The sequence below is a fragment of the Apteryx mantelli genome, chromosome 27 (assembly GCF_036417845.1).
Source record: "Apteryx mantelli isolate bAptMan1 chromosome 27, bAptMan1.hap1, whole genome shotgun sequence".
NCBI classification, from domain to species: Eukaryota; Metazoa; Chordata; class Aves; order Apterygiformes; family Apterygidae; genus Apteryx; species Apteryx mantelli.
This window is the reverse complement of record NC_090004.1, coordinates 4,149,449-4,168,713: the sequence shown is the minus strand read 5'-3', so window position 1 is coordinate 4,168,713 and position 19,265 is coordinate 4,149,449. Positions and strand designations below refer to the sequence as shown.

The window sequence follows — 19,265 nt, the reverse complement described above, 5'->3', positions numbered from 1 at the left end:
CAGGCAACTCTGCTGGCCGCGGCTCCCCCTCCCTGCCAGCCCGCCCCCTCCGCCGTCCCCTGCCTCGCTCTTTCCTCTCGCTCTCTCCTTTTCCTCCTTCCCTCTCTCTCTCCCCCCCCCCGCCCCCCCCTTTTTTTTTTCCTCGCCTTGGAAACACACAAAAGGCAGCGGAGCGGGAGGCGGAGGGGAACCGACCTCCCCTCTGCGCCTCCGCCGCTCGCCGCCTGCGGAAAGCAAAGAAAGACACAGCGCAGAGCCCTGGCTTGCCGCTGCCTCCCCCCTTCCTCCTCCTTCCTCCTCCTCCTCCTCCTCCTCCTCCTCCCTCTCTTGCCTTCTGCCGCTCCCGGCTTTGTGGGGGCTGGGAAGGGGGAGCGGAGCCGGCGGCGCGGCGCGCCCTGCCCTCTCGGTGCGCGGCGCGGCGCGGCGGGGACCGCGGCTCCGCTTCGCTCCGCTGTCAGCGGCACGGCCAGCATCCGGCACCCCGGGGAGCCGCGCAGCGCCGCCGGGGCATGCCGGGCCTTGTAGTCCTTCCTCTGCCCCCTCCTTCCTCCCCCCCCGCCGCCGCCGCCGCCGCCAAACGCGCAGCCAGGCGGGGAGGTGCCCAAACGGGGCGCGCCCCCGTGCGCGGCGCGGGGTGGCGGCGGGGAGCGGCGCGGGGGGGGGGGGGGGGGGACGTGCTGGGGAGCGGCGGGTGGTTTGCACCCCCGGGATGTGTCGGTGTGTCCCCCCCGCCGCCCCCGCCCCCGCCGCTCCCCGCCCCGTCTCCCCGCCGAGGTCCCAGCGGGATGCGCGGGGCATTGCTGCCCTCTCCCGGGTTGCGCCCGCACTGCGCGCCCCGCCTGCCTCGCGCGCCCCCGCCGCTGCCCCGCCGCGGGGGGCACCCGGGGGGCGCAAGGGGGCCCCCACCCCCGGGGTGAACCCCCCCAACACCCCCAGGGTGCAGGGCGGGCAAGCCCCCCCTTCCCTCCCGCCGTCACCGTGCCCGGGGTGGCCTCCGCACCGCGCTCCCTTGGATTTTTGGCCGGTTACCCGCCTCAGCACCCACGCGTGGGAGCACCCTCACCCCCCCCCACTCCAGAAACCCACCCGGCTGCCCCCCCCTCCCTTTTATTATTATTATTTTTTTCCTGGCTGGGGCCTGGCGGCCCTGGAAACTTCCCTGCTGTTTGGTATCCAAGTAACGCCCTGCTCCTCCGAGATCCGGCGCTCCGGGGGGGAAGGCCACTTCGCAGGGCTCTTCTCCCGGCCGGCTCCCCGGCCGCTCGCGGGGCCGCGGGGAGGGAGGCAGTGGCCGGCGGCCGTCCCCGGCTCCTCGCGCGCCGTGGCCTCCCTCCTCACGGCTCCTCCACTCTCCCAAGCATCTCTCCGGCGCCTTCCCTGCAAGGCTCGCAAACCGTTCCGCCAATGTTAACGTTCCCGGGGCTGGTAGATACAATATAATTAAACTAGATAATACCACTGATGTTTGTTATGACATTGTGTTTTTGTGAGTGACGAGTGAAGGGTTAACTCCAGGGAATTGGGAATATTGCTTGGCTGCTAATAACACGTGAGTCATCGATGAAATAACACATGGGTGCAGGGAGAGACACGGCACCTGGCTTTATAGCAACCCTCCGCCTCGCACGCGTGTTGCAGGTTTGGTTTTGATGCGTGTTTCTGTATCAACAGGCAGCGAGGAGTAAATCCCGCTTTCCGGGTGCTGGGACATGCTGGAGGTCAGGCCGGTGAGCGCCTTGCAGCAGGAACCGCCGCCGGCCTTCACGTTACGCCGCGTTGCATCCGAAACGGGAGCAGCCGGCTCCGGACGTGACGGGATCTGTGCACCCGAGTGGGATCGGCAGGCTTGGATCGGGTACCGGAGGGACTCAGTGCTCCCAGACAAGGATCGGGACCCGTCTGCATCACTTCCAGACTCCTGGAAACTGTACAGAGAGGAGGCCTGCACTCCAGCCCGGTCAGCAGAGGAATCTGCACACGCAGACAGGATCGCTGCAATTGCTGTTGGCTGAGTGAGCAACTTTGCAGGCTTCCTCATCCCCTCGCCCTGAATGTCAGCTTTGAATTTTCTTGCTATTTTTAGGGACGGTTCAAAAATGACGAGGATCCCTCCGTTCTCGCCTTGCAGGGCTTTGCACCGTATGAATATTGCAAACCTATATATTGATGTGTCTGCCATGCGTGTGCGCGTGCACTGGGGGAGCAGGACGGAGGGAAGGGTCAGATGTCTTGCACGCACAGGGAGAAAAGGAGGTCGTACAGAAAACATTACACTGCAAGCAGGATGGGTTTAAATGTAAAAGATTTATTAATTTAATCCGAAGCATTAAAAGGTCATGTATTAATCAAAGAGATGCTTAAAAATGTCAAAGTCCTTTGTCAGGTTTGAAGTGCATCTCTATAGTTATCATAAAATATATATATCAGTCTGGCATGGAGCCCTTACCAGGACTAGGAGTGGGGAAAAAAAAGAGCAAAGCAAGGCACTTTGCAGCAGGATCCCCCTCTTTCTCCTCTCGAAAATTAGCAGCCAGACATCCACGCAGCCTGGCAGGCCCTCGCACCGTGCTGGATGCGACCCTGGGCGCTGGCGAGGCTGCAGCAGCATCCGGGTCCGGTCATTGGGTCCGGGGCTCGGCTCTGCCCCTTGCCCGCCACGTGCCCTTGGGGATGGCCCCGTGCCGATATGACCTTGTGGCTCGTCCTGCTTGTCCCCAAGCCTGGGCTTGTGCCCCCTCCCCAGCAGGCCCGTGCCGTCCCCCGGCTCGGCCGCAGCGGGCGGTTTGGGTGCCGAGGCGGGGAGTTGCGGAGATGCGCACGGAGAGACACACGCCGCGGAGCAGGTCCTCCCCTCGCCCCGAGGCCGCAGGGAGTCCGGGGCGCCGAGCCGTGGCAGGGGGCGTTGGGGGGGGGGGAGCGATGCCCGCGCCACCCGTGTCACGGCTCTGCGGGTGCTCAGCCCGGGGGCGGCCCGGCCTGCGTCTCCGGCTGCTGCGGCGGGGGCAGGCGGGTCCCCAGGGCCACGCGGGTCACCCGGACGCCCTGCCTCTCTCCCAGACAAGTGCTGTGTCAGCAGCGTTGGCGTGGACTTACGCTACCATCTAGTGGCTGCTTTGCCGAGCCGGGGCCACCGCTGTCCCCGGGTTTGAGCCCGCGTCCCCTTGCCCCGGAGGTGGAGTCCACCCCCCCCAGGCGCCGAGCCGAGGGCCAAGGTCCATCCGGCCACCGCGCTCGCGACGTCCTCGGCCAGCCACGCTGCCCCCTCGCAGGGCGTCGCGGCACCCGCGGGCGCCCCGGCACCGCTCGTCCCCCGAGAGCCCGGGGGGGCTCCGCTTGCCCGGCGGTGGTGGCGGTGTCCTCCAGCTCCCCAGCATGCGGAAAGCAAGGAGCCGCGGGGATGGCCCGCTGCCCGGAGCGGCGCAGGGAGCAAACGCTCCCGGCTGGTCAGCCTGCCCCGAGGGACAGACTGGGCGGCACGGAGGTGCCAACAGCGGATTTGGGGAATTTCTAGACTTTCCCAGCCCCAAAAAGCAGAGAAGGGGGGAAAGCGTGTGCGCTGGTGGCGGGCGCTGCCCTTGCCGAGGAGTGCGCGGGCAAGGGGAAGCTTTTCCTGCCCTCCAGCATCCACCCCGGCACGCGAGGATCAGGCTGCCTAGATTTTGCCATGGATAAAGCCTCTGCGGAAGGCGGAAGGGCCTCATCCCTCCCTGAAACCCAACCCCATGACCCCCCAGGGCAGGGCGGTCCGCGGGCAGCACGACGATCCCAAACTCGGCTCAGATTTAGACCTTTCTCATCGTCACCAAGCGACGTTCCCGACTGCCTTTCTCCCCGGGGGGGTGATGCAGTCCCCATGCCGGCACCCGCTCCAAAACCTGAACCTCCCCGCTCTTTGCTTTGCATTTGTCCTGGAGCAAAATTTCTCGGGAAACGCGTGCAAAGCAGCAGCCAAAGCAACAGGGTGGGAGCAGGGACGGAGAGGCCACATCTCCTTGTGCAGAGCCAAATCGGGGACGGTGGCGGCAGCTCAGGATAAGTCCCTCTGTGCCTCAGTTTCCCTTATGGGAACGCAGTCCCTGCAGGCCTGGCCCAGCCGTCCTGAGCGTCCTCGAGCCTTGAGCTGAGTTTTTGGCCATCGTCCACTGTTGTCTGGCCATTGCCACCGTGGGGACACGGGTCTGACGCACAACCCAGGTGCAGAGCCCGGGCAGCTCGGCACGCTCCGCTCCCCGCCAGTCCCTGGGGACGGGAGTGTGGGGACAGAGCCGGTCCCCGGGCCCCTTTGGGGAGGCGACGGCTCCTTCGCGGCCAGCGGGGACCCCGGGGAGCCCGCGGTGCCGGCAGCAGCTCCGGGCAAGGGGCCCCGCTGGCCGTGCTCCGGGGAGGGGACGGCGGTGCCAGCGGCTCCCTGGCGCTGAGGTCTGCAGCGCCGGCCATCTGCAGCGGTCTCGCACCTGCGCCCGCAGCGCGCTTGGCACCGCGTGGGCCTGCCCGCTCCAGCAGCGCGGCCCCCGTCCCCCCCGCAGCCCGCCGCGCGCGAGCTCCTGCCACGCTCGCATGGCACCAAAGCTGGTGTGGCGGCAGGGCTTGCTGGGGCAGGGAGAGCATCCGGCCGGAGCTGGCTCGCCCAGGCTGGGCGGGCAGGAACGGGGCTCGCAGGAGCAGGAGAAGGCAGGTCCGGGCAGAACGGGGTCGCAGGGAGCTGCGGGGCGACCCGGCGCGGAGGCCCCAAGGGCGACGGTGCGCCGTGGGTGCCAAGGACGATGCTGCACCCTTGCACCCCTTCGTGGCGGCCTCGGGGGCACCCGTGCGCTCTCCCCGGCTCTCTCCAGGGCGTGGGGTCCTTCCTGCCCCCTTGGCACATGTCCCTGCGCTCCTGGGCCCCACTAGCTGCCCCGAGCACTTTTACACTCGTGACACCGCAGAGGGGACCGGTGGGCAGGAGAAGGTGGCATGACCGAGGTCACGCAAGGGAGGCTGTGGCAGAGACGGGGTTCAGCCACCCCCCTAGCGACCCCATCCCCATGCTTTGTCACCCAAACTGTCCTCCCCAGCAGCACAGGGGACCGCTGCGATATCACTATTCTTAAAGGCATGTGGCCAAAGTCCCCCCCTGCAAAGTCCCGTCCGGACAGCGCTGCTTCAGCCGGTGGCAGAGCCAAGCCCCCGACTCGGCGCTGGAGCGGAGCGGCGAGCGCCCACGCCACCACCAGAGCCGGCCGAGGGGGCTCCTCGCCTGGGGATGCAGAGACACGGAGCAACGTGGTTTTCAGTCGGAAAGCCGGAATCCGGCCCAGCCTCCAGAGCAGGCTGCAGGGCAGCAAAAGCAGAGCAGTAGGAAGCCAGTGTGTGCAAATGCCGGCTGCTGGGAAGCCCGCTCCGCCAGGCTGCCCCTCCTCACCGGGTCAGGCCTTCGATTTACAATTTTATTCCTTTTTACGTGAATTTTGGGCTGGAGGAAACCGCCGTGCTGGCAGCCTTCCTCCCGCCGCTGCCCCGCACCCCACTGCTCCCCTCTCCCCATCCGCCGCTGCTTTACAGCCCTCTTCTTCCTACAGGTGCCCGAAATGGCCGCGCAGCCAGATGGGAACGGCATCGATTTCCTCGCCAGCACAGCGCGGAGCAGCTGCAGTGGGACGCTGATGCCCCCCCCCCCCCAAGGCCACCAGTGGGCGCGCATGGCCGGGGGTCCCCGTCGCAGACCCCTGCCCTCCCCGGAGCCAGCCCTGCTCTAGAAACGTCTCTGCGCGACAGGAAACTGCCAGCTGCGATTAAGCATCTCGCCCTGCGTGAGGCTTCAGGCACGGATGGATGGATGGATGCGTGCCCGGAGCCCGCTGCCAGGGCACTGGGGCACAGGGGGGGCCCGGCGGGTGGGTGCTGCTCCACTTCGGGGCTGGGAGAAGCCCCAAGCCGGGGCGGCGCTGGGCTTGCAGAGCAAGGGGGGTAAAAGGGCACTTGCCTGGCAAGGCAGGGACAGCACACGCGTCCCTTGCCCATGGGCTTGGGGACAAGGGACATGCACCCCTTAAGTGAGGGGTGCAAACAAGGTGATCTTGGGGTGCTGAGCGTGGGTGCTGCGTGCTAGGAGGGGTGCGTGTGCATGCACTGGACCCCAGCGTGTGCTGAATGCATGGGGGGGGGGGGTTGCGCACGCTGAACGCAAGGAGCGGGTGCATGTGCCAAGCGCGGGTGGCATGTGCGTACGGACGCCCGCGTGCGAGGGACCGCACACGTGCTGCACTCAGCGCATCCCTGCGCGTGTGCACCGCGACTGCAAGGGGTTCACACGGATGCACATGTGTGTGCGTACGCTGAACGCAGGGGTCTGCGCACGCACTCGGAGGCACGTGCGTAGTGCACGCACTGGCACCCCGGCACCCAAAGGTGAGGCTGGGGGGCAACGGGGTCCCCCCGACCTCCCAGGCTACAAGATTTCCCCCAAAACACACCCTTTTTGCTCTGACTGGGGGCAGAGGGGCAGCACCCGAGGCTGGTGCAGCGGTGGGGTGGGCCGCGCTATGCTGCCATGCCGGCAAAGCCCCCCAGCACGCGCAGGGGCCCGCCGGGACCCCCAGGCGCGGGGCGCCCCGAGCCCGGGCGCTGCAATCTGGCGACCTGGGCTCTGCCCGCCGCCGGCTGGTGCCAACCGCCTCCTCTCCGCGGCTGTTCTTGCCACGCAATCTGCTCTCCTCGCCCGGCCCCCTCGGCTCCGGGCAGTCTGCCACGCCGCCTAGCCAAGCCTGGACGGGGGCCTGGCCCTTCCCAGGAGGAATTTCTCCCTCGCATGGGGAAAGGGGGGCAGGCGCTGCCAGCCCCCCCCCATCACCACCACCCCGCGCCGCCCAGCAGGGACCCAGGCAGCGCCCGGCTCCGCTGCGCCCGGGGATCTGCAGCCCTGGCGCGGCCGGGCGAAGCCGGGGGAGGAACTGGCATTACAGCAGCGGGGGGGCGGAGGGGAGCTGCGGAGGTGCCCGGCGGCGCCGGGGCAGAGCGGAGCAGCGCGGCCCCGAGCGGGCTGGAAACGGGCCGGCGCCTCCCGTCTCCACCTGCCCTCGGCCCCCCGCGCGGCGCTGGGGCCGCTCCCGGTCCCGCTCCCGCTCCCGGTCCCCTTCCCACCAGGGCTGGGGAATGCATTAGCCGGCCACAGCTGGGCCCTGCTGGGGAGGCCGAGCTGCGAGCAAGATTAACCTCTTCCTCTCCAGCCTCGAAGCGCAGGGCTCTAACCATCCCCCCCCCCCCATCCCAAACCACCCCGCTGGGTGCCCTGTCCCCGGCCGGGGCAGCCCCCTTCCCCTGAGACGGGGCTAGAAGGACTCAGGCCGCCCCGCGCTTGTTAGAAAGGTTTTATTTCTATTTACAGACTGGACTTCAAAAAACAAACAAACAACAACCCCCCCTTCCCTTCCCCCTAAATCCCCCCCCCGCCCAGGCTGGCACCGCCTGGGAGACGGGCCGGGTGCCCGGCCGCGGCACCGACCCGCGGGGACGGGGGCTCCTGCCCGTGGGGAGCAGGGCCGGGGCCAAGCCTGCGAGAACGGCTCCCCCCTGGCAAAGGGGGTGCCCGGGGGGGGGCAACCCGCCCCCCGGACCCCTCCCGTGCCATCGCATTGCCGTTGCCCTCCTTTGCCCCCCGTTAATGCTTGCCACAGGGGTTTGAGCCATGCTGCAGCCGCCTCCCCTCCCCGGGCGCTGCAGGGGCAAATCCAGTGCACCCCCCCCCCGCTGCCCCCCACCCCCTCCTAAGGCAACGGGGGCAGCAGGGAGCAGCCCCTCCCCCCCCGGTTAGAGCTGCCCCTCTGCCCCCAGCCTGGTGTCCCCAGGGCTGATGATGGCCCTGACCCCCCCCCCCCCCCGGACCCCTTGTCCTCCCCATTGCAAGCAGCGGTTTATGGCTTTCAGGATTTGGCTCTGCTTAAGGAGAGGAGATAAAAGTGGGGGGGGGCAAGGAAATCCCCCCAAATACAGGGAGCCCTGGGGGCGAGATGGCTGCTGGGGTGAGGGGTGTAAAATCTTATAAATTAAAGGTGATTTTGGGGGGGTGGCATTGAGTTATATTGGGGGGGTTCTTGGGGTGAGCTTCCCCAGGTCAGTGCCAGGATTTTGGGGTGGGTTGAACCCCCCCTCCAGCTGCACAGAGCTGAGCTAGGGAGAGGAGCTTGGGGCCAGCATGGGGTGGGGGCACCCTTGGGTGCCCCCGATGCCTGTGCTGCTAGGGGGCAAGGGGTGCTTGTGGGGGGCTATCGTGGGATTGTCCCCCCCACTTGTGCTAATGCTACTTAAGGTGCCCTGAGGATGTGGCGGGGGGGACCTGGGGGTGGGCATCCCTTCCCCAAAGCCCTGACCCTCAGCTGCCTCCCCATCCCCGGGCACAGAGGGGCACCAAGGGCACCAGCCATGTCCCCGGGGGGGGGGGGCCCTGGGCACCCCTAACCCCAAGCTGGGTGGGGGGCGAGCGCGGGTCTGTGCCACGGCAGGGGAACGCTGGTCCAAAGCCACTTCTCCGGTGAAAAGCTGGGTGCGAAGGCAGCGAGAGAGGGGTTGTGCCCAGCCGGGGTGGGGGGCATGGCTCTGCCCCCGCTCCGAATCCGCAGTCCTTGTGCAAAGCCCCTTGTGCTCCCCAGGGTGCCCCCCCTCCATGCCTCCAACGAGCATCTGCAGGGGGCAAAGGGAGTAACAAAATCCCCCCGGAAAAAGGGAGGATCGTCCAAAAGCGCCCCCCAAAGCCCGGCCCCGGGGGGGGGGGGCTCGGCCCCCGCGGGGCGGGCGGGCTGCTGTCACTGGTTGTCGCCCGGCTGGTACTGGGGCTCGGTGGCGGTGAAGTAGTCCTCGAGGAAGGACTGGAGGTACTCGAAGGTGGGGCGCTCCTCGGGCTCCCGCTTCCAGCACTGCACCATGACGTCGTGCAGCGAGGGCGGGCAGCTGCCCGGGCACTGCATGCGGTACCCGCGCTCCACCTGCTCCAGCACCTCCCGGTTGTTCATCCCTGCGGGGACAGGCACGGGGGGAAACTGAGGCACGGAGCGGGACGCGAACCCGGCCGCCCGGCGTCTCCTCTGGGACATGGGGAAACTGAGGCACGGGGTGCACCTTGCCCGGCGATGCTGGCCGCAGCACGGGGAAGGGTCAAATCCTGCCCTGCTCGCAACCCCTCTGCCCAGCTGCGCCCCAGGGGTGCCCACTGCCCCGGCGGGGGCCGTACCTGGGTAGGGCACCCGGCCTTTGGTCACCAGTTCCGTCAGGAGGATGCCGAAGGACCAGACGTCCGACTTGATGGTGAACTTCCCGTAGAGCGCGGCCTCCGGCGCCGTCCACTTAATGGGGAACTTAGCGCCTGCGGGGACAAGGGGAGGCCGGGTGAGCCGAGGCAGGGGCACCCGGTGCCCGGGACACCCAGCACCCAGGGCAGCCTCCACCCGGGACACCCAGCACCCAGGGCAACCTGCATCTGGGGCACCCAGCATTTGGGGTACCTAGCATCTGAGGCACCCAGCACCCAGGACACCCAGTGCCCATGGCACCCAAGAGCCAGGGCACCCAGCACTCAGGGCACCCAGTGCCTGTGGCACCCAGGACCCAGGGCATCCAGCACCCAGGACACCCAGCAGTTGGGGAACCCTGCACCTGGGTCACCCAGCGCCTGGGACACCCTATATCCAGGGCACCCTGCACCCATAGCACCCAGCACTGGGGATACTCTGCACCCGGGTGCCCAGCACCCAGGGCACCCTGCACCCAGGACACCCAGCACCTGAGGCACCCAACACTGGGGGTACCCTGCACCCAGGGCACCCTATAACCGAGGCACCCAGCACCTAGGACAAGGGCTGGGACGCAGTCGGAGGGGCCGGGGCAGCGGTCCCCAAGCGAAGGGGGTGCGGGGGCCGGCTCACCCTGGCGCGCCGTGTACTCGTTGTCCTCGATGAGGCGCGCGAGGCCGAAGTCAGCGATCTTGCACACCAGGTTGTCGCCCACGAGGATGTTGGCGGCGCGGAGGTCCCGGTGGATGTAGTTCATCCTCTCGATGTAGGCCATGCCGGCGGCGATCTGGGCGAGGGGGACGCAGTGAGCCCCTACCCCTCTGGGCTCTCCATGGCGGGGTCACCGTCCCCGTGGCTCGGCAAGGACGGGAACCCCGTGGGGGTGTCCCCCCACCCCGTGCCACCCCCCCGGTACCTGGGCAGCCATGTCCACCAGCTGGGGCAGCTTCAGGTATCGGCCATCCCCGTCCTTTAGGAAATCCAGCAAGCTACCTGGGGACAGAGGGTGCCATCAAGGTGCCCGAGCACCAGCCGTGCCCACCCAAGGGTGCCCTCCCCTGCAAGCCCCCGGCCCTGGGACCGGGTCCCCGCCTGTCCCTGCTGGCAGGGTGGCAGCTTGCAAAAGAGCAGGAGGCAGGAAAAGCTGGGGGGCCGCCCCGGCTGGAGCCCCGTGGGCCATGTCCCCCGCTCACCCTGGCTCATGAACTCGGTGACGATGTAGATGGGCTCCTCGGACACCACGGCGTAGAGCTGCACCAGCTTGTCGTGCCGCAGCCGCTTCATGATCTGCGCCTCCTCCAGGAAGGCCTCGGGCGACATGGTGCCCGGCTTCAGCGTCTTCACCGCCACCTTGGTGGTGCCGTTCCACGTGCCTGGGCCGGGGGACGCGGGGTCACGCCGAGCCCGAGGGCCACCCGGCCCGCCTGGCCCCGGCAGGGCTGGGGTGGAGGGGTGCACGGACGCATGGATGGAGGATGCATGGATGGAGGGATGCATGGATGGAGGCATGCATGGATGCTGCATGCATGCATGCTTGCACGGAGGGATGCATGGATGGAGGAGCAGGGAAATCAGGGCAGGAAAGGGGCATGATACCGCCGTACCCCCCCCCCCCAGGACAAGGAGTCCCCCTCGCCCCACGGCATGGGCACTCGGCACCCGTGGGCCCATCTCCCATTACCATCCTTACCCTGTTCCCAGTCCCTCTGCGGGGGAGCCTATGCCCGGCTGTCGTCTCCCCCGGCACCCCGCGATGCCGCCGGTCAGGTCGGGGCGCGCTCCTGCCACCCCGTGCCCACCCGGCCGGCTGGGCCAGCCTTACCCATCCACACGTCTCCGAAACATCCCATGCCGAGTTTCGTGTCGAGGCTGATGGACTCGCGCGCTATCTCCCAGGCGTCCTTAGCTAATCCCAGGGTCTGGGGCTTCAGAGCGGGGCACGCGCGGGTTAGCAGATGGCACAACCCATCGTTGTACTCTGCAAGGGGGGGCACGGAGGGGGGAGCGCAGGATGGGATGAATGCAGCATGCACGCGGAGCGGAGGGAGGACGGGGCGGAGGAGGAAGAGGAAGACGAGGAAGGGACCTCCCCCCCAGGCCTGGTCCTGTGTCCTGCTCATGGTGCCAGCTGAAATGTGGGGCCGCCTGCCCACGCGGTGAGGGTGCAGGGCACCCCGGGGTGCCAAGGGGGTCCCACAGCCCCCTCCAGTGCCACGCGAAGGGGGGCAACCCCGGAGCAGGAGATGGGTCCTTTCCCCACACCGGCTGGGTGGGCACAGGGCACACACCGGATCCAAGGGCATCTCTTGCCCGTGGCAGGCTGGAGGGGGGCCAAATTTAGACCGAATTTAGAGGCGGCGGGGGCAAAACGATGCCCCCCTCTCGCTTGTGGAGCAAACAGAGCAAACACGGCCTGCGCAGCCCTATGGCGGGGCTGAGACCGGCGCGCTCGTGTCACAGGCTGCCGCGGTGGGCGCCAGGCCTGGGCGGGGGCTCCCGTCGGCGCCCGCCCCGCCGCTCGCCCCGGCCCGCCCGCCGGGTCCTACCCATCCACACTTCCCCGAACTGCCCGTTGCCCAGCTTCTTGAGGAGCTGCAGCGAGTCGCGCGGGATCTCCCACACGTCCTTGGTCTTGACCGAGAGGTCGGCCAGCTTGGGCGTTCCCTTGCGGCACGGCACGGCCAGGCGGCAGCACAGCCCCGCCGCCCGCTCTGGGGCGCCGCGGAGGGGGGACACGGGTGAGCCCCGGCTGCGCATCCCCGCACCCCTCCGGTCCCCCCCCCGCCTGGGTGCCCCAGCGCCGCCCCGGCCCCCCGCGGGAAACCCCTGCGGCCACCTGGCAGGAGGTTTGGGGTGCAGCCACCTGCCCCAAAACCCGCGTCGGAAAGGGGGGTGCCCCCCCCTCGCACCCCTCGTTTGGGGGACAAAACCGCAGCCCGAAGGAGGCAGGGGGCACAGGACCCCCCTCCTGCCGCTGCTGTCCCCCGGGGGGCTGCCGGGACCCCCACGGCCAGCCGTGTGCGGGGACGGGGCCGATCCTCGCCCACCCCCGGGGCCGATTTACCTTCTCCGAGGACACGGCGGAGCCAGCACCCGGCGGCACCGGAACGCGCTCTTCCTTCTCCAGCCGGACCCAGTTTAACCCAGTTAACCCGGCCAGGGCAGCGCGGTGGCTTTCCAAACCGCGGCCGGGCCCCCCTCCCGTCGCCCCCGCCCCGGCCCGCCGTACCCACGTAGTGCTGCACCAGCTGCTGCACGGTGTCGAACTGCGCCCGCGTGGTGATGTAGTAGCCGCCGGTGTCCAGCTTGCGGATCTTATAGTGCTTGACGTGGTCGCCCTTCGCCTCGTCCCAGTCGCGGATGGAGAGGGAGTAGGCGCCTGGCGGGGCTGCGGGTCAGCGGGGGCCGGCGGCAGCGCCCCGGGCAGGGGGGGGCCCGGCGCCAGCGCTGCCCCCCGTCCCCGCGTCCCCCCCCGTCCCCCCGTACCTTTGGTGGTCTCGCTCTCGCGGATGAGGAAGGTGCCCCGGCCGTTGCCGTGGCCCAGGAGCTGCCGCTCGGCGTCCTTGCGCCCCATCTTCCCGAAGTACCACCTGCCGCCGGAGTGGGCGTTAGGGACCCCGGAGTGCCGCCGAGGGGCCCCCCCGCCCCACGACGGTGCAAGGGGGGCAGTGGGGGGGGCTGGGCTGGGCGAAACGGGCTCTGTCCCCCCCCTCCCGGTACTCACTCTTCAGCCTGGATGGAGTCCACAGGGGCTACGTAGTTGCTGGGGATGTAGCCCGTGGCGCCCGAGCTCAGCGACCTTGCCTCCCACCAGTCCCCCTCGCTGAAAAACGGGAACAGACAGTGAGGAAGACGGACAGATGGATGGATGCACCCGGCCGCCCTGCACCTCCCCTCCCGGCACACAGCGCCCCCAGATGCTGAGACCGCCAAACTCATGACGCATGTGGCTCCGGTTCTCTCCCAGGCACGCCGCAACGGTGCCAAGGCAGGGGCTGGCCGACCAGCGCCCGGCTGGGGGCACCCGGGGGGGGGGGTGTGTGGGGTGCTCACGTGTTGTTGATGATGTGGAATTTCTCCCCTTTCTGGAAAGTCAGGTCGTCCTCCGTCCTGGCCTCGTAGTCGTACAGGGCGATGAAGAGCGTCACGCCGCCGCCTGCGGCCCGCGGAGGGGAGCGCGGTGAGCGGGGCCAGGCCGCCCCCCGCGCGTGTCTGTCCCCCCCCCGCCCCGTCCCCCCCCGAAACCCGCTGACCTGTGATGCCGCTGCCCCGCGCGTGCAGCGTGCTGGAGGGGTAGAGGCCCGGCCCGGCGAAGGCGGGTGTCGCGGGCACCGCCGTGCCGTGGAAGTTGTTGAAGTCGGGGATGCGGGCGAAGGCGACGCTGGGCTGCGTGGGGTCGGGGTCGTACTGGGAGGCGGGCGCCGGGGGGGGGCCGCCGGCGCCGCTCTCCGGCTGCCCCTTGCCGGAGCCCTTCTCTTTGCAGTGCACGCAGCCCATCCTGGGCACCGCCTGCCATCCGAAAAGGGGGGGGTGGGGGGGGTTGCAGCAGGCACACGCGTGTGCGTCGCGCGCAGGCGTGTGCATGCACGGTGCGTGCACGCTGCCCACCCCCCCCCCCCGGCCCCACTCACTGCGACGGCTCCGCGGGTCACTTCAGCTGCTCCATGTCACCGCGGGGAGGAGAAGACGCCCCTGCGGACACGAGGGAGAGGGCGTGAGCCACCCGGCCCCCCGGCGCCCCCGGCCGGACCCCCCTGCCCCACACCAAGGGGGCACCGCCGCGGGACTCCTGGGCTCTCCCCGCGCTGGAGAGGGGATCAGCTCCCGTGACTTGGCAGGGGTCGGGGAGCAACGAGGGGCCAATACCCCTGTTTTGGGCTGAAATACCCCTGTTTTGGGCTGAAATACCCCTGTTTGGGGGCTAAAAAGCCCCCGGAGGCTCCCCGCTGGCCCCAGAGAGCTGCATGCACGCGGTGCAGCATGTCACCGTGTCATCCAGCCCCGTGCCAGCGCGCAGGCGGGTGGCAGCGCTCCTGCTGTGCCCACCGCACCCAAAACCCTGGATTTCTCAGCCTGGAGGTGGAGGAAGGAGGGCCGAAGCCTCTCGGGGTCGTGGCAGCCCCAGGCCGTGCCGGTGGGCAGCGACGCTGCCTATCCCGCCGGCTTTCCATTGCCTGGGGGTGCCCAAAAAGTTTGCAGCAGACTAATCCCACCATCATGCACGGGAACAGCACCCCTGGAAGGGGCTCCTTCCCGCTGGCCCCGGGGACCGGAGCCGGGTCCTGCGGGAAGGACAAGGGGAAGGCCCCGTGCACCCCGCCCGGGTCGCCCCATCCCTCCCTGCGGGGACGGAGGAAGCCGTCGGCACGTCCCTGCGGTGCGGCAGGGCGGCCGGGGGGGAAGGGGCAGGAAGGGCCCCCCGCTCGCCTTGCCGCAGCCGGGGCCGAGCTCTTCCGGGCCGTGTGCCGCGGGGAAGGCGCCGCCGCAGAGCTGGAAACCGGATCTCTGCTGCTCGCCTCGGGTGCAAGGAGATGTTTTGGCAAGGTTTCCCGGCGGGAAGCCTGTGCCCAGCGCTGTCGCCTCCCCGGGGACGCGGGGCCCTGCTGAGTGCTGCCCCCCCCCACCGCAGCCGGTTTTTGGGTTCGTGGCTCTGCAGTTGCGGGGACCCAGCCACGATATGGCTTTTCCCCCACTGAATTGAGGCAGCTCCGGTCCGAGGAGCTGGTCCAAAACGGCTCGTGGGTCCCTTCCCCTCCCTGCGCTCGAAAAAGCGGGAAGAACCCGAGTTGCCGGCCCAGCGCAGGTTATTTGGGGCTGTTTTGCAGAGAAACCAGAGTCAAAAAAGGTGGTTTGGGGCCCAGTGAGACGTTTCGCATGGGTTTCCCCCGTCACGGTTTTTGATTCGCTTTCCTCCCTCTTGGCAGGGGGTTTCTACACACCAAACTTTCGTGCTCCGCCAGCGGAAACGGCCCCGCTCGCTCCCTTCCACCTTTGCTTTCGACACCAGCAGTTTGGCAAGGCCGAGGCCGTTGCCGACGGGGCGGCGTTGCCAAATGCAAGAGGGCTCGCTGGGGACTTTTTTGTTTTTGCTGACAAGAAGGAAATATTTCAGCTGACAAATGTCCCCCGCGCTCTCGCCAGCCTCGGCCCCTCTGGGCGCGAAACGCCCACCCCGCTGCACTCAAAAACTTCCCATTTCGCTGAATTCCTCCAGCTGCGGCAGCAGGCAAAGAGCCTCTTCACACAAGCACAAGCCCTAAACGTCCCGGCGCCACGGAGGATAAGGGGGACGGAGGGCTCCGGCGCAGCGGTCCGGCCCCGGCGCGGGTGGATGAGGGCAGCATGGGCAGGCGGCCGGTGCTGGCCCAGCTCGGTGCCCCGCGGGGACGAGGAGCCCCGGCTCCTGGGATGGGATGGGACGGGATGGGCACCGCGGCACCCCGGCATGCCTGGCACGGTGCCCACGGGCGATGGGCTCGGAGAGGGCCGGGGAGCGCGTCGGCAGGCGAGGGGCAGCCACGGAGGAAGTCACGTCCCCCCGGTCGGCGCCTTCGCAGCGAGAGGAGGAAGTGGCTGGGGAGTGAGACACGGAGGAAGAGGAGGAGGAGGAGGAAGGGGAGGTAGGCGATGGTGCTGCGGCCGCCAAGGGGAACCTCAGGGCTGGCAGCGTCCCAGGCCCTCGAGGACGGAGGAAACGAGAGCAAGAGGTGGCAAACGCAGCGGGGGGCACCGGGCAGGCGGCAGCCCCGCGGCAGCCCGTCGCCCGCTCCGTGCCGTGTCCCTGGCCCCCGGCGCCGCACACCCACGTCCTGCACCGCCGTCCTGTCCCGCCGCCCGGCCGCAGCCTCCCCGGGCGAGGAGGAACCGAGATCGCTGCACGACGGGGCCCTGAGCCGCTTGGCTCCCAGGCGCCCTCTCGGCTGCGGGAACCTGCTCCATCACCCTGGACCCCTGGACCTCGCTGGTCCCAAGGGGGAAACTGAGGCACAAGGCAGCTGCAGGAGGGGAAGACGCCCCTTAGGACATGCATCCCCCAGCCGTGTCCCCATCCCAGGACCAGGACGAAGACCCTTCCCATTTCCCATGCAGTCCTCCGGGAGGGGACGGGAGGGCCCGTTGTGCCTCTCCAGCACCCTGAGTCCTGCGTCAGGGCCTGCAACACGGAGCTGGAGGCCGCAGGGTTGGTGTCCTGCCTCTCGTGCAGCCTTCCTGCGTCACCCTCGGCTGCAGCATCCCCCGGCGGCTCCTGGCCTCGCTCCGGAGGCAGCCGGCCACAGCAGCGCGGGAACAGGCCCGTCAGACCCCACCGGGAGCAGGTTTCCCAAGGAGATGGGGCGCAAGGAGGGATGGGGAAGGTCCCGCCATGCCGGTGGCTGCCGCGTCCCAGTGTTGCACCTGCGGCAGCAGCACAGCGCTCCGCCGGGAACGCGCTGGGCTGGTTCACGCTTGCAGGGGATGGGGCGATACCTAGCACCAGCGGGATTAGCAACAGGCCTCCAAGAGCTGCGGGAGGGTCCCCGACGCGCAGGTTTGCCAGCGAGGGCTCCCGGCACCGCGGCTGGGGCGGGCGCACGGGCAGGAAGCTCTCGCCGCCCGGCTGGCTGGGGCCGTGGGAAGCAGGGAAGCGGTGTGGGGCTATTTTGGGGCAAACACTCCCAGCCGGGGCACCCATGACCCGTGGCCACGCTTCCTCTTCTCCCACCCTGCCGGAAAGAGAGAACCAGGGAGGGCAGCTCGAATGGGGGCTGCATCGGGGTCCCCCAAAACAGGCCGGGCTGCAGCCGGCCTTGGCCCCGTGCCTGCCCCAGCGGAGCTCGCCAGGGCCTTCGGCTCTGCTGGGGGGCAGAGCAGGGATGTCGTATTTGCCCCCGCGCAAATCCCCCGGGGCAAAGAGGAGCGAGACGCCCCTGCAGCCCTCGCCGGGGGCAGCCAGGGCTTTTCCCCCCCCCGCCGCCCTCGGCCTCGGCGGTGCCACCTGCCCCGCGGCGCCCGGAGCCCCGCTGCCCCCTGCCCCGCCGCTCTCGCCAGCTTCCCCAGCCCCATCGCTGGCTGGGAAAGCAGGATTTCCGTTGGAAGAAGAGCAATTCCCGGATCCGAGGGGCTGCGGAGGAGGAGGAAACCGGCCAAGCGCGGAGCGAAGCCCCGCCAGGGCTCCAAACACAATGTCCCGAAAGGAGCAGGGTGGGGAGAGAATTGTAAAGCGCAGGAAGCGGTGAGTTCCTGTTCCTCCGCCAGGCACACCGAGGGCTCGGGACGAGGCGGCGGGGGCAGCGCCCCACTCCCGCCCCGGCCCCCCGCCGCCCCCGGCCCCTTGGGGGGAGGCCGAGCCGAACCCCCCCCCCACGCCAAGCGTTTTGCCGGCGGCGCCGCCGCGGGCGCCTGGGGGGCCGGGGCAGCAGGTGCCCCCGTGCCGCCGTCCTCCTCCGCGGTGCGGCAGGTCCGGGGAGCAGCGCGGAGCGGAGGCACCGCTTGTCGCCGCAGCCTCCCCGCGGCGGCGGTGGCAGCACCGATCAGTGCTGGGAGGGCGAGCTGGCCGTCGCCGCGGCCCTGGCGCCTTTCTGCCCCCTCCCCGGCTGACCTGCCCCAGATGGGGGGCCGGAGGGAGGCGACGGGGGTCTCCTGCATTCCCCCCCCCCAGCCTTATTGCACAGCCTCCCCGTGGCCCCGCTGCAGCACGACCCCTGCACACCCCATAGCGGGGGGCGAGCAGAGCCCCCCGGCCCGGTGCCCGGCGCCCCACGGCGAGCGTGCAATGCCCCCCCCTGCATCCCCTCTTACCGTGAGTCCTGCCGCTGCGGCTCGCATGGAGCCTGGCTCTCGGCCGCCGCGACCCGCGGGCCGGGCGGGCGCTTCGGGGGGCCGGCGGGAGGCCGGGCACGGCGAGGGCGAGGGCGCGGGGCGAGCGGCAGCGCGTGTGCGTGTGCGTGTGTGTGTTCGCCTGTGGCTTCAGGCGCTCTCGCTGCGGAGCGGCGCTTCCCCTCCCCTCTCCCCCCCTTCCTCCCCGCGCTCTCCCGGCAATGCTTCATTGTACCAGCGAGCCGCCGGGGCGGCTGGTGGCTCTCCCGCTGCCCGCGGAGCCCCTTCGTCCCCGCCGCCGGGGATGGGGGCAGCCCCGCAGCCCCGGGCTCTCAGGGTGTCGAGTTGGCGGGTGCTCAGGCGGTGCCGGCCGCCGCGCCATGCTGCAACAGGGCCACCTTGCCGAGGGGTCCCCGGGGCTCCGCGTCCCCGGATTTATGCCGGCTCTGCATCCAGGTGCAGGCGACGGCACCGCGCTGCAAACCCGGGGATGTGACCCCGAGGGGCGAGTAAACCCAGCAGCCCCCCGTTGTCCGTGCGTGCTGGCAGCGGCCGCCGGCCTGGGGCCCCTCCTGCGGGGACGGCACAAACCGGGGGGTTCCTGTGCCGGGGGGCGCTGGCGGCCGGCGGCAGGCGGCTCAGGACCGCGCTACCTGCTTGGTTCCCGTGTTTCGCCCCAGAAACGCTTGCCGCTTCCAGCCGGCTCGAGCAGTCGCTGCGGCCATCAATAAGCAGCCCGAGAGCAGGCTCCTTGCCGCGATAAAGCTGCTCCTGGAAAAGTCCCAAGATTTGGCACAAATCGCACCAAGGCAGAAACCTCAGCCAGCCCTGGGAGAGGGGTGACGTTCCGGGCGGCAGAGCACCGGCCCTGCAGAGACCTCCGGAAGCTTTTGGCACCCCGGTCCCCCGGATGATGGGGGTCCCTCGCTGGGGGGACCCTCATGGGGGTCCGGGCTAGGGGGGAAGCCCTCCCTTGCAGGCCAGCCCGGGAAGATGGGACGGTCGGGGATGGAGGACCCCTCTGCACTGCTCCAGGGGAGGCTTGCGCGTGGTTTTTGGGTGCCCTGTGCCATGCAGGCTTGCCGGCAGCAGCGCAAAAAGGTGATGAAACGACGCTGGTTTCCACTTGGCCTCCTCCCTCGCTTGGGGGGAACCGGGTGCTTCCCCACCGCGGAGCGGGCAGAGGACGGCATCCGGCAGCATCGGGCC

At 69.4% G+C, this 19,265-nt stretch overlaps 1 protein-coding gene across 2 annotated transcripts; it reads right to left on the bottom strand.

Moving 5' to 3' along the window:
• Window positions 1–7,850: 7,850 nt before the first annotated feature.
• Window positions 7,851–18,193, bottom strand: FGR (FGR proto-oncogene, Src family tyrosine kinase). Of its 2 annotated transcripts, XM_067311316.1 has the most exons (13): window positions 18,039–18,193; window positions 13,892–13,952; window positions 13,514–13,769; window positions 13,314–13,416; window positions 12,985–13,083; window positions 12,747–12,850; window positions 12,490–12,639; window positions 11,807–11,971; window positions 10,454–10,633; window positions 10,177–10,253; window positions 9,894–10,047; window positions 9,203–9,334; window positions 7,851–8,986 (listed from the first exon to the last, which is right to left on the bottom strand). In XM_067311316.1, exons 3-13 carry the CDS (start codon window positions 13,755–13,757, stop codon window positions 8,778–8,780), a joined length of 1,617 nt encoding a protein of 538 aa, XP_067167417.1. In that variant the 5' UTR covers window positions 13,758–13,769; window positions 13,892–13,952; window positions 18,039–18,193; the 3' UTR covers window positions 7,851–8,777. The 2 variants fall into 2 exon arrangements, with proteins under 2 accessions (XP_067167417.1, XP_067167418.1); XM_067311317.1 differs by lacking the exon at window positions 11,807–11,971.
• Between the last annotated feature and the right edge of the window lie 1,072 nt (window positions 18,194–19,265).